The sequence below is a fragment of the Xiphophorus maculatus genome, chromosome 21 (assembly GCF_002775205.1).
Source record: "Xiphophorus maculatus strain JP 163 A chromosome 21, X_maculatus-5.0-male, whole genome shotgun sequence".
Lineage (NCBI taxonomy): Eukaryota > Metazoa > Chordata > Actinopteri > Cyprinodontiformes > Poeciliidae > Xiphophorus > Xiphophorus maculatus.
In genome coordinates this window covers 20,728,506-20,742,836 of record NC_036463.1, presented here as the reverse complement: position 1 = coordinate 20,742,836, position 14,331 = coordinate 20,728,506, and the positions used below count along the sequence as shown (strand labels likewise).

Genomic DNA, 14,331 nt, shown 5'->3' with positions numbered 1-14,331 from the left:
TGTAAGAATTTAAAATTATGAGAAAATTTTCCACACTATTACCAGTTTTTGAACATAAATAGACAACATATACATCCTTACTTTATTCTATAGAGAAAGTTCTGCGATGGCCAGGAATCGAACCCGGGTCAACTGCTTGGAAGGCAGCTATGCTTACCACCATACCACCATCGCTGTAAGAAGCCAAAGTCTAAATTATGAGAAACTTTTCCACAGTATTACCAGATTTAGAGGAAAAATAGAAAACATACTGTATACATCGTTCCTGTATTAGAGAAGTTCTGCGATGGCCGGGAATTGAACCCGGTCAACTGCTTGGCAAGCAGCTATGCTGACCACTATACCACCATCGCTGTAACAGGTCAAAGTTATGAGAAACTTTTTACAGTATTACCAGATTTTGAGGAAAAATAGACAACATATACATCCTTCCTTTATAAAGTGGAGAAAGTTCTGCGATGGCCGGGAATCGAACCCAGGTCAACTGCTTGGCAAGCAGCTATGCTGACCACTATACCACCATCGCTGTAATAAGTTAAAACTGTGAGAAAATTTTCTACAGTATTACCTAATTTAGAGGAAAAGCAGACAAGATACTGTATACATCCTTCCTTTATTAGAAAAAGTTCTGCGATTGCCAGGAATTGAACCCGGGTCAACTGCTTGGAAGGCAGCTATGCTGACCACTATACCACCATCGCTGTAACAAGTAAAAATTATGAGAAAATTTTCCACAGTGTTACCAGATTTAGAGGACAAAACAACAACACATACGTCCTTCCTTTATTATATAGAGAAACCTCTGTGATGGCCGGGAATCGAACCCGGGTCATTTGCTGGGAATGCAGCCATACTGACCACTATACCACCATTTCAACTGTAAACTTTGAATTTGTGCAAAACGTTTCCGCAGTATAAACAGAATTAGAGCAAAATTTGACAACATGTATACAGTATATCTTTCATTATACCAGGAAAATTATGAGATTTCCAGGACTTGAACCCGGGTTAACTGTTATACTGACCACTACCACCATTGTGATAACCAAACCTTATATAGTCCAAAAATATGTATCCAGAAATATCTTTCCTTTATTATTCCTCAAATATTCTGCGATGACTGGGAATCGAACCAGATCAACTTCTTGCTAGGCCGCTGTGCTGACCACTATACCTCCATCTTCCCTAATGTATATACAGTACATGAATGTAAATTTTCTGTGTAAAATGAGTAAAAACATGAAGACTACATGGAAGGTTTCTTTAAAAGGACATTTTTATAAAGTTAGTTTTAAATACATTGTTTGAATTGATAGCTTCAATTATTTCACAGAACATTTAATTATTGATTTACCGTATTTCAAAATTCCAAGATTCATTTAATTACTTTGTGGTGAATTTAATAATTATGTTTTTAACATTTTTGTGATACACTATTGAATAGGATATTTACACTCATATATCTCATGGTATATTAGCTCATGTAATTTTTAACTGCAGTTAGCCTCTGCTATACACCATATAATTCTCTATTTGGCTTCTTACAGGATGACTCGTTAAAAACAGTGTAAGTGTTATAGAATAGAATGTCAGAACAACATGTACACATTGCTTTTTAACATGTTGAAAGGAGCCTGTGAGATTTATCACTGAAGTAGTACCCGCCTGTGACCAGAAGGTGGCAGAACTTGACTGCAGCGCTCAGCGGGAGGCTACAGCTGCTAGCAGCCTTTCACCCCGGCAGGAGAATCAGCTGTGAGTTCCCCGCCCACGCTCTTGATGAATTTAGAAAGAGGAAGTGTAGGCCCACAATGCAGATACGAGAAAACCCTTTTCCATATTTCACGTTCTGGGTTTCCCTGATGTAAAATCACTAGCTGATATTGGCCATGACTAAATATGGTCGCAGACAAAGCAACGTAAGCTAAGTAATGTTTGGTAAAACATTATTCATACTTTGACTATGACTATAATCTACTTGATATTTGGGGGATTTCAGGAAAACTGCACACATTCTTCCCATCTTGGTCTTATTGCATTTCTACCAAATTACCAGAGAATGTAGTTTTCAAGCCAGAATAAAAGAAAGGGAAAATAACTCGCTTATGGCATTTTTACCATATTTAACATATTGTTCAGAGGTGTGGGGAATTAATTACCAAAGCTCTTTACAATTATCCTACAGAAACGAGTCACTGACAAAGGGCCGTCCAAAATTGTTCTGATGGTCGCAAATGGCCCCCACACCGCTCTTTGGACACCCCTGGCTTATTGCAAATAAACAATCAATATATGAATATGATGCAAAACACATGCATATGTGTGACTTACACACATGTATATCACATGTATGTCATATAAATCACAATAATTTTCATGACGACAGATCCAATTGAAACACACTGTTGAATGATTCAAGGTTGACATTTTTGTTAATTATTTATGTATTTATTTGTATAAACATATCTGTTTTCTTAGTGCTGGACTAAAAATAACACATGAGGGTTGAACATCTGGCTTGATGGTTTGGCATAAAGTTAGCTGGTACAACTTTAATTATCGAAAAATTTAAAACATAATATTTCTGACTGCTAAAATATGTGGTTTTTGCTTAGTTATATATATATATCTTTCAAAACTCTACTGGATTTGAAATAGCAACGCGTTAGAATATTTGTTACTGAAAAAAGTGGTCCGACGTCACTGTTTGATTACAGCCAGTAGTTTGGCTTTATGCTGTAGATTGAGGTTCTTGGATAAGAGAAGTTGGTTGGAAGGTGTAGATTATATTGTTTTCAAGATGTTTTTAATATATATACCTTCCTAAAAGAATAGCCTATGTCACATATATATATATATATATATATATATATATATATATATATATATATATATATAATTTTTTAGATATTTGTTGAAAGCATAGCCACAGGTGACGGCGGATAAACGTTTTCCTGTAAAGAGAAGTTGTTTCTGCCACCATTAGCGCACTTAGCAGTGAGTATATGAGTTTGAGTGATCTAGCTAAGACCCGCCTCCTGGCCGCTGATTGGTTGTTTCTGAATTTTTTCAGACGGCAGCAGTAGCTCATTGAGCAGGTGGAGGAGATCGATCTCGTCACAGATTTCAACCAGGACATCAGCCTTGAACGTAAAGGCAGAAATTGAGCTATTTTGCAAAGTATGGACAAACGAAATCTCCATTTTCTCTGATTTTTATTTCCAAAAACCATACATAAATTCACTTTCACTTCACTGCGCACGTGCTACTTTTTGTTTGTCTTGCACTAATCAAGAAAGTTATTGACAATGCAGCTGCTGTAATACGGACTGCTACAACTATCAGAACCCAAATGTCTTTCAAGACTGAATAATTTGAGTTACAGCATTTATTTTCCCTTTGGGCTCAATAAAGTATTTCCACATTCGAACTGAATAATCTGGTGGTAATGTGACAAATATAAACTCGTTATATATTCGTTGCAACTCCTTCTACATATAGAATAGATCAGTGGTTCTCAAATGGGGGTACGCGTACCCCTGGGGGTACGTGGAGGTACTGCAGGGGGTACGTGAAGCTTTTCAAAATATCTTTAGGCTCCTCATAATAAGTCTTGGGAAAAATTATTTTGTAAAAAGTGCGATAAAATATAAATGTGTGTTCATACACTGAATTTTATATTCAGTATTTACAGGGTATTTACAGCACTGTACCTCTTTTTTATTCCAAAAATGTTTTGCCCATGTCAGGGGGTACTTGACTAAAATTATATTTTTAAGGGGGTACATCACTGAAAAAAGTTTGAGAACCACTGGAATAGATCAACTCACAGCGTCCTAAAACTTATTAGAATATTTTAGATTGATGGATGCGACACGATCTGAAAAAAATGACTCATTTGTTGTTCAACTTAGTGATGACTAATACAGTGACACTGGATTTTTTAAAATTTTTGTTAACTTGTTTTATTGTATTTACAACATACAAAATAAACACATTGCAAACACCGGGTAATTTCTATGATTAATACCTAAAAAAGTGGGTATAGCAAACATTGTCCAACAAGATGTGCACAACACAAATCACATATGCATTCTTCAGAAGCTGTTTTGCATACGACCAGTGGAGGGGCAGAGAGGTTGGTATAAATATTCCATAGGAATCAACAAGAGGAAGTCCAGAATCGAACTACAGAATGATTCAGTACATGCCTGTGTAATTCACACATACGTAAACATATAGCTTACATTCCAAGAGATAAACTGTCATCTCTTCCAGGCCAGCTTCACACCAGCTGCACACCTTTTTTTTTTTTTTTTTTTTTTTGCATTGCAGAGTCTTGCTGAAGTCACGATTCTGCAGGCAGTTTTCGGAGCCTCCGAAAACGACCGGCGGAGAGCTTAAAACGCCGTAAGCCTAGAGCTTTAACTCGCAAAAGCCGACGTTACGTCACCACAGCCGATCGTCTTCGGTTTGCACGGTCCGTGCCTTGACGATGTGAGTCTGTTGAGCCGGTGAGAAGCTGTGCCGAGGTTCCGACCACAGAGACAATAAAAGAAAAGTAAATAATAAATAACCCTTCGCTTTTCTCAACGCCTCTTCAGCAGTCTCTGTACTGCTTGTTTGCCTGAGGAAAGCCTCGGGCCGCGCCTCGGTAGCTGCGTTTCTATTCATAATAAGGCGAGACTTGACCTTTTGAAAAGAAATTCAAAACGTCAATTTAGAAAAAAACTCTTTTTCCGATAAAAAATTAGGATTAGTTGTTTTTTTGGCCATATCAAAATTGGTCTATTTTGCAAAGAATCACAATGGAAACCCCTTTTTCTGTGCATCACAATCACATGGTCGACAACAGGATGTTACTACTGGCAGAAACCATGAAGAAGATGACAGGAAGAGGTAGGAGGAGTTTTCAACAAACTCATTTGCATGTTTTTCAAATTACGTTTCTTATTTAATCAAAATACTGCAATTGCTAAATTGCGTTTTTTGTGACATCAGCGGAATATTGACAGAGCTCTGTGCACATTTGGAATGGAAACACAGCTTGTTGTCTTTTGGTATAAACCAGACTTTTCAGGAAAAGTCTTTCAGACATTTTCGGTTGTCTTCTATCAAAGAATTGCTTTGTTTTTAAAGCCGCTTCGCAGCTTTTGTTTTGGTCGGGATCCTCGTTAAAGAGCTACTTACAACAAATAACCCCATTCTAAGCAACCTGTCAAAGGAAAGTGTTTTTGATGGAGAATAAAATAGTCTCAAAAAAGGGTCAAGGGAATAGGATTCCAACATGAGCTTAAAAAAATGAATTCAGGAAGTCAGAATTGTTCCTGATGAGTACATAAAAATAATGGATTAATGAGAATATGTAAATAAAACATATATTTACCCACTTTAGCTGTAAAGGATATAGGAAGCTCTTGCTAAAACCCCCCCCCAAAAAAACAGTCACTGTTGCAGCATCGGTCAACTGAACTCCCCCATAGAAGCATAATGACAGTCTATGGAAAGATAATTCCACCCACTAGTAGATGCGAGACTTCAAGCCGATGTGCTTCTGTTCTTTCACGTCTCTTTATGGTTTAAACGTGAGGCTTAAAGGCTGCGAGTGTAAAAAAAAAAACAACAAAAAAAAATGTCACAACATCTGCTTCCACCTAATTTACAGAGTCTGCTGAACCTGGGTGCCATGTCTCTTCCATTTTACTCATGAGTCACGCTGCCTGCAGCTCACTTTGAGTTACGACTCAAAGGTTTAAAGCAGATGGGCGGCCGGCTGTAACCACAGCTCGGCTTCTGGTAACAGCAGTCTCTTGGAGGTAAAACGTTAGCCGTACTCAGAAGTAGGCGGCCCTGTCACCAGTTTGCCGTACCCTGACAAAGCCCCCAGGTCAATGTACAGCGAACCCTTCCTCCTTAGGTGGCCAGAGTCTTCGGAGTACAGAGACGATTCTGGAGAGGAGAAAGGCGAGCACGTGTTAAAATCCAGTCGCGTCTCTGATAACACGACAGTTTCGAGCGCACTTCCAAAGGGCCTACCCTGCGTGGTGTCGTGGTGCTGGCTGGGCTGCCGTAGCAACAAGTGGGTGGCCTCCTCCAAGGCCGAGTCGAGGCTCCAGCAGCGCGGCTGGTCCTCCCTGGGGGGGTTCAGGGCGTCGTCCTTCAGCAGCTCGGACGCGGAGCTCCGCAGGGCGGGGTTCCTCTCCAGGGCTCGGCCCAGGAAGGAGCGCATGGCCGCGCTGCAGTCCTCCGGTATGTCCTCCAGAGGCGGGGCCTGCTTGTGGATCTGTCGGCACACACCGAACACAGGACACGTCTCATTAAACCGCAGCCAGACCAAACAGTGTGAAAATGTTCCAAAAGATCTCCGCCAGCAAACAAAGCAATTTGTCTGACAAGTTAAAAACAGAACAACGGGCTGAGACTGCAGAGGTAACCAATGCTCCATGACGGGTTTCATGGGGAAGTGAGTAACTGTTTGAATATATATATGTATATATATAAAAAAAGGTAACCATTTAACAAGCAGAACCATGTAATGGAAGAAGTAGAGACGCAAAGAAGCAGAAGTGACGTTGACTCACTAAGTGTGCAATAGGTCAAACTCATCTTATCTCCTCACAATCTAGTGTGAAATAAGTCACGGAAACTGACGTCAGGCTTCTAAACGCAGCAAGTGATGTCTGCCAGGCGAGTTTCATCGCCGAGCTTGACTTTATCTCGCTTCTCCAATATTGACAAATGCAATGATAGCAAAAAAAAATTGTTCTCAGTAATCAACATTGGATGAACTGTGTTTGGCAGCTACATGTCTGGCATTTTGGTGGTCTAGACACAAGAATTTAGCCTGAAACAAAAACAGGTCAGTTTTAGCCTGTAAACCAGACAATGAGGCCGATGAGCATAATAACTAGGCCAAAGTACTGAGACAAGCATGATATTGTTACAGTAGGGTTAGGATTGGACTGTTGTGTTTGACAAAATGTCTAAGTCCAGAACAGTTCTAAAAATGTGGGGCTAAATGAGAATCTGCTGATTCTGGAAATAAAAGCCTTCATCGCTAAGCATGACGAATACCTGCCTGGATTTTCCTGGAATCATATCAAAAAACTCTCGTTATGCTAGCACAGACGCAACCCAGTACTGAACTCTGTCAATCTCGACTGATGCATCAGCAAAGCATCTTCTTGCAAATGATTTAACTGTCGGATGGTGCAGCAGCTGCCTATCACTCCACTATTCATGTCACCAGTAACTGGTTTTATTTAAGCACAAACTGTTTTGGTGTTTTGTAAGGATCCTGATAAAGGCCACAAGCCAAACACATGTTGGCTTGCTAATAAAGTTGCTTCCTCAGTATTTAAAGTGTTCAATCGATAGAGCAGGCCTCGAGGTCCGGTGTCCTGCAACTTTCAGATGCGTCTCTGCTTCCACACACCCGAGTCAAATAATGAGGTAATTTGATTCCGGTGTGTTGGATCAGGAACACATCCAAAAGGTGCAGCACTCTGGCCCTTGAGACATGGGTTGAAGGACCCCTGCATGCACTTTGGATGTAGCTGACGCTATGCCAGATTAAATGGTAAATGGACTCATCTCATATAGTGCTTTTTCCAGTCATTGTGAGTACACAAAACTGTGTACTCACAGTACAGTTATATTAACCCGTTTGCTCTCACAGATGCAACTTGGGGTCAACTTAACCAGCAGGAAGCTGGAATAAACCCTACAACCTTCCGATTGCAAGTTGACGCCTCTGCCCACTGAGTCACAGTCGCCCCAGTGGATATATGGATTTCTGCTCCAGATGTGCTTGCTCCTTGCAAATCCCCGTGCCACTGTACTGTGAATTTTCTCCAAACCCTTTTGTTTGAGACTTACTTTGTGCTCGTCTGTGATTACATGACAAAAATGAGGAAAACAAATGAAATAAGCAAGAGTACTCACAATGTAAAGGTAGGACGGGTAGGCGGTGCGCGGGTAGCGCCTGACCCAGGGAGGACTAGCAGTCTGCATATGGATTATGGTGGTGCCCAGGCTGTAGATGTCCGTCTTGGTGTTATGTCCTCGACACAGAACCAGTTCTGGACTCATATACATCTGTTTGAAAAGAACGTGAAACCACATAAATGCTACATGTGGGCTGCAGACCCAAAACGACAGAACAAGAAGTGAAAGTTGTTCCACTTTTAGTGATCATCTGTTGAATTCTGACTATCAGAGAAGTAGCAAACAGGAAGTGTCCTCTTACACAAGAAGGGGCTTTCTGTGATAAACAAGCTAACCTTTAGGCCCACGCTCTGTGTGTATGTGTTTGTGTGTCAAGGTATGTTCAGTGCCAAATGTTTATTGGCCTTCGAGTGAAAAGCAAACACAGCAGCTGAGTTCATCTTTGTTTTTCTCTGCTGGAAATTCCAGCTTGCTCTCCCGTGTTAATGTGTGTCTGAGCATCTCGCCATAATCACCAGGCTCTCTCTCTCTCTCTCTCTCTCTCGTTGGGTGTCTGCCCTGGGACTTTCCGCAAGCCAAGCTGCGAGAGGCTCGGCGTGCAGATGGGACACACAAACAGGCTCAAACATCTGAAAAGCAGGGAGCGTATGTTGTCGGGAGAGACGGGCGTTTGAGAAATCCCTCGGACTCTTCCCAAAACCTCCTGCAGATCAAAGCGAGAGTGTCCTGGGCAGACACAAAACTGCTATTAGCAGCGGTGAGGTCAGCGAGTGCGGCGGTGGCCGTGCTGTAAAGCTTGCCGGCCGTTGAGCTCGATCTTTAGAAGAGCGTCACAAAAGGACAAACAAGTGCAGACAGGTTTATTGACGAATTAGTCAAAAACTTGTGTGAGGGTGGGAATCGAGCCTGAGTCAGAAACAAGACGCCTGCTGACTTTTCTAGTAAACACTCATCAAGTTTGATTCGAGGAAGCAGCAACAGAAAGAGGCTGTGTTCGAAAGAAGCTTGCGCTTGCATCCTGTAAGGTTGCGTCAGGGTTTTGTTTTTGTTTTTTCTTACCTCTGTTCCTCTGAGGTCTCGGGGGGTGTACATATCCTCTGTCATCTGCACCGTCAGACCAAAGTCCACCAGCACGGCCTTGTCCGACATCAGAACGATGTTGCTGGCTGAGAAAGGAGAATGCAATGATTCAGAGACGTTGCAAATCGGGGACAGGCTTTTCTTTTTTTTAGTAATTTCGGAATTTCTGCAGAAAAAGCCAACACATTCCAACCTAGAGGCTTTGGAATGCGCTTTGTGCTGATTTGAAATGAGAAGGACGTCGGGTGTGTTAAAGGCATGTGGACAAGGAAGTGAAGTGAATGGTTCTGGTAAAGCTAATTCTTGCCAGCAAAACACTCCTTGAGGGAAAATGACTTGGGGTTTGATCATTAGCAGGAAAGTGTCGCATACTACAGAGACAAACCAGAGGGACAGGCTGCTGTTATCGTAGACCTTTAGTCCTTTTTCTGGACGCTAGCTCTGCCTGAGAAGGAGGTTGGAATTTCCACACTGGGATTCTTTAAGACATGAGGCTGACAGGTTTGTGAGTGAAATCCTTTGATCCCAGCTGTACTGGGTGGCTACCTTTCGTCATATTTCTTCTTTACGCTCTACATTCTGGGCATTGATGGTGAACATCGGATTTTTGTCAGTCTCACCCGGCAGCATTTGAAGATTTGCTTTCTGGTTGTCTTAAATGTGTCACTTTTCCTTCTCAGTTACATGAACTATACTCATCTGCGGCTTCGCTGCAAAGCGAAACAAGGATATTGTTACAACGCTGCTTGGTCATTTCCTGAGCAGATCGGCCTTGGCAAGCTCAGGACGTCTACCAACAGGCGTCAAGAGCAAAGCATTCGCTTCCTGTGTCTCTTACGTTTGATGTCGTGGTGGATGACTTTGTGCGAGTGCAGGTACTCTAGCCCACGCAGGACCTGCTTGGCCACCCAGATGATCTCGAACTCCCTCATGGGCCCGCAGCTGTCCAGCTTCTCCAGGACCGAGCCGCCTTCCCCGGCCTCCATGAACAGGTGGACGGTCTGGTCCCAGAGCACGGCGCCGTACAGCTCCGCGATGTTCTCATGGCGGAATCGGGCCTGGAACTCCACATCGGCTGCTTTGAAGTTCTCAATGGGGATCTGTGGGGGAGGAAGGTTGAACGCGAAGTTAAAATCAATAGCAGGAGTGGATGTGTTTGCTCAATTTAAGGGATAGAAGCACAAGGCTTTTGGTAAATAAATTGACATGCAAACTTGCAAAAACATGAAATGCTAGGAGAAGAGATCGTCAAGTAAGAAAGTAAGAGCAAGGTTATTAGCCAAATGTATTTAAATACGCAAACACGGACTGCTGAACTGTCGAATATAAAGACGATATAAAGACATTATGTTCCTAAAACACTTAAAGTATCATGTATGTTGAGATATAACTGACAACTTTTGAACTAATATAAACATTTTAAATGTTTAAAACTTGAGGGAAAACTGTGACTTTATGACACAATTTAAAATTTGAAATTATTATAGATTAATAGCAGCATTTTAAAAAGCTTTTACAAGTAGTACTTTGTTGGGTTTCTTTAAAAAAAATCAACAAAATAGGAAATTCAGTATGTTGTCGGAAACTAGGTCAATAACACTGATTAGCATAGCAGAGCACAAGCATTTAGAGGAGAAGCTAATATGTTTGTGCATGTGCATGTATGCATGTGTGTGTTCAGTTTAAGCTAGTCAGAGATTCTGGTTTACCTACAGCTTTTCTTATTTTGAGTTAGTTTAGTAACAAAGCTAGCGCTAGCTGCAAAGCCACAATCTTTATATCAAGACTGGCAGCTTCAGTCTTGGTATAAAGATTGAAGCTGCAGTCCTTCAGCCTTCATACCAAACAGAGAAAAGTGGCTGCTTCCCCAACCTGTTATTTAACATCTCTAAATAACTTGGAAGGAAGCTAAGCCAGGCCAGATAATTTAGCTTAGCGATGAACAACAACTGTTAATGACACATTCCATTTGAGTTTCCCAGTTTCGATTCAAATGAATCTCCCAGAACGACTCCTGAACTAAAAATGATTCGAAAGCCAAAGGTTCTCTACCAACACAACACAGTCCAAAGTGGGTGACACACCTATAGGACACTTGGTGCTTTTTCCACTATTTTCCTTCTTCCTCCATTACACATCACTTTTTATTTTGTGACTTTAAAACATAACTTGAAACCTATTCTATTTAAATATGGAATACAGCTAATATTTATGCAATTCCTGCTAAGACGAACTGCAGCTAAACAACCTGTGCTGCGTTATATTTTGGAACGACTGGACAATTTGAAGACGGGAATAGTGCCAGTGTGATCACTTATATTTTCATTAAGTCGATTGCAAGTCATCATATTATTACACAACCTTAAGTATTGAATGCATTGATAATGTGTTTAAGTGGAGAAAATGCCATGAAATACTGCGGTCACCTTATGTTGCTAATAGTAATTATCTTGGTTAACTAGCAGAAAAAAATGACAAATCCAATCCAACTTATAACTGGAATACAGTTAAAGTCGATGTCATGCGTTCATAAAATAGAGAATTGCAGCTGTTCTGGTGTACATGCATGATTGCCTTGATAGTTTCCCCTAAGCACAAGAAGAAAAAAAACAACAACTACATTGCAACATTGCATAATGTTATTAGCAAAGTGCATTTAATTATGACAGCATTTTTATGACCTCCATGTTATGACTCAGATATCCCCAGGAACTGGCTCCAGGAAGTTTTCCCAGCGTATTCACAGCAGCGTGCAGAGTCAACATGAAATTCTGATAAAACTGAAGGTAGGAAACTGCTCCTTCCTCATTTGTCAATATTTTCCATGCACCAAAGCGTAAACAACGCCCCCTCCACAACCACAGCGCCACAGACGCACGTAGGTATCGTTGCACCCATATAAAGATCACAAGATGTCTTGTGGAAATTGTGCCATTTTCACTGAAATTGTTGAAGAAAAAGAAGAAGAAAAGACAACAAGGGCTGATGTGGGAAGTTATGTTGAATGTCCAGTCTTGCTACAGCACTTTGCCCTTTTCGTATGCTTTCAAAAGAGCGCCGTGCTCTCTTCCTCTTTCAATTCAAAGGAAACCGTAGCTGAGTTGTGCACACATGACTGGTCTCTGTGCAAGCTGCACTTCACTCGGGCTGAGGAAATATTTGGCACTCAGAGAGAGAGAGTTACAAGAAATCAGGCGCAGGTCGAATTCCAGCGAGCACTCACCAGTTTACAGGCCATCCTCTTCCTGGTCGTAATGTCCTGAGCCAAGTGAACTTTCCCAAAGGAGCCCTTGGGCACGAGACCACAGCCTGGATTCTTGTAGGTCAACTTCCATGGAAACAGGAGAACGTCCAGGTTGATCTGATAGCGGCCTTTCTTTACAGCCATGTCCTTCTGCACAGCATGAAAACAAAGTTAAACTTCTGAAAGGAAACACTAAACGTCAGCAAAAGACCTGCGGGCGAACGCAGCGAGCCTCACCTTGTTCAGCAGGACTCCCATCTCCTCGGGCAGGTGCTGCAGAGCCGCAGCCTGCATGTTGGACAGGAGGTTCACGAAGGACAGGATGTCTTGCACCGTCCCGTAGCGGACACCCCCAAGTCCGTTGGCGTAGTCCTTCTGCTCCTTCCCGGGACCCACTCCGTCCCCGATCTCCTCGTTCTCGTCCATCTCCTCCTGGGAAAGCCCCTCTTCATCAAACGACAAGCCCGCTTCTTCCTCCTCTTCCTCGAGCTGATAGAGCGTCTCTGCTGCGTTGATGATGTCCTCTACGTTCATGTGAGCCAACAGCAGTTCCAGTCCGGTGTCATATTTGTAATCCATCGTGGCGCTTGTCTCTTCCCTCGCGACCTGAAATCAGACATCAGGAGGTCATTGGTTTTCTGGCTCTCTTCGGTCTGGCCTGCAGAACGTGCACCGACACCAACACTCATGCTCGGACAGAGCCTGACTGAGGCGCGCAGCGGGGAGGAGCAACAGGGAGAGTTTCCAAGGCAAGAGAGCAGTTTCAGAGAAAAGCTGGGAAACTCCAGCGAAGGTCAGCCCTCCGTTTACAGACTGGCAGGGAGTCATTAGGGAGGGGTGGGACGGAGTTTGACCGATTTACAGCGAACTAAAGATAAACACCTGCTTTCTACAGAAACACAAAGAATGAATCCTTAGAAAGAAAGGAAGAAGGAAAGAAAAAGAGAAAACCACCGCCTAAGAGACCAAACAGGTGAAGAATTGGATGTAGAAATTGTAACACATTAACAATAAATCTCCTTCAGACTTGGCATACAACACCGGATATGAAAAAAGAATATATGTCATCAAGATAACTAAATCAAGACATGCAACAACTTACCTAAAATGTGTAACAGGAGCTCATCATCAGCGTCGCTGCTGCGCCTCCGACGTCTGGCGGATCCTGACGCGTGATCAGAGTCTGACTGCTGACTTCTAAAGGAAGAAAACAAAGGAAGTTATAAGCCGACTGCACGTAGGAGATGACGCCGGGTGGGAGGATACTTTCTCTTTGTAGGTTTTGGTTTGCTTTTTCTTTGGTATTTAGAGATGGAAAGTCAAAAGTTTTTTTTTTCTTTTTTTTCTTTTTGCTCGGACGATTTCTTTTTGGGCAGCGACCTTTTACGTCAAGAAATACGAGAGGGAGGAGAAGGCAGGGAGTCCTCCGCATTTGTGGGCATCGAGGGTGAAGATGTGAAAGAAGTGGGGAAATAAATTAGTCTTTGGTCGAAGAGTCGCAGAAATGGTAGAAACAGCAGCATTAACCTTACTTCGACTGCAATACAGTTGTCTAATGTCTTGGACAGTCTTCAAGGAACGAAGTCCCACGCAAATAAAAAGAAATGTAGATGCTGTACTCAGACAGTATTATATACACGTTGCAAAAACACAAAGTTTTATCCAGTGTTTTTGTCTAGTCACTAGTGAAAATATCGCAGCACATTTGAAATAAAACAAAACTAATTTAAAAGTAATTTTTCAGCAAGATATAGGAGATGACAATGAGTCTTGAATAAAGATTTGAAAAAGTACTGGCTCTACTGGTAGATGGTTTTCCTGTAATGAATTCTAAATATCTGCCAAATGTTCTATTTAATAATTATTTACTTAAAACAACCTTATATATATTTGCTAATATAAGAGGTGTTAGCGATAAGAGGCTTTATCCTTGAGGTCCCTTCAAATAAGCCATACTTGTTTCGTTCTTTTCAAGCTGTAATGTTATAAACTTCAGCATTAAACAAACTAACTATATCCATCTTTTTATTTGAGCATTCAACAGTGGGACCTTGGGGACT

The 14,331-nt window shown here is 41.8% G+C and overlaps 1 protein-coding gene and 1 non-coding gene across 3 annotated transcripts; both read right to left on the bottom strand.

The window, feature by feature from the left end:
• Positions 1-454: 454 nt before the first annotated feature.
• trnag-gcc lies at positions 455-526 on the bottom strand. Its single transcript has one exon. It is a non-coding gene; the product is annotated as a tRNA-Gly (tRNA).
• Positions 527-4,107: 3,581 nt separating this feature from the next.
• On the bottom strand, positions 4,108-13,969 carry map3k8 (mitogen-activated protein kinase kinase kinase 8). 2 transcript variants are annotated; one of them, XM_023326757.1, is made up of 8 exons: positions 13,374-13,969; positions 12,509-12,877; positions 12,251-12,421; positions 9,866-10,127; positions 9,007-9,113; positions 7,945-8,097; positions 6,037-6,283; positions 4,108-5,949 (listed from the first exon to the last, which is right to left on the bottom strand). In XM_023326757.1, the coding sequence occupies exons 2-8, from the start codon at positions 12,848-12,850 to the stop codon at positions 5,825-5,827; spliced, it is 1,407 nt and encodes a 468-aa protein (XP_023182525.1). In that variant the 5' UTR covers positions 12,851-12,877; positions 13,374-13,969; the 3' UTR covers positions 4,108-5,824. The 2 variants fall into 2 exon arrangements, with proteins under 2 accessions (XP_023182525.1, XP_005814052.1); XM_005813995.2 differs by lacking the exon at positions 13,374-13,969 and having other exon boundaries at positions 12,509-13,043.
• Positions 13,970-14,331: the final 362 nt, after the last annotated feature.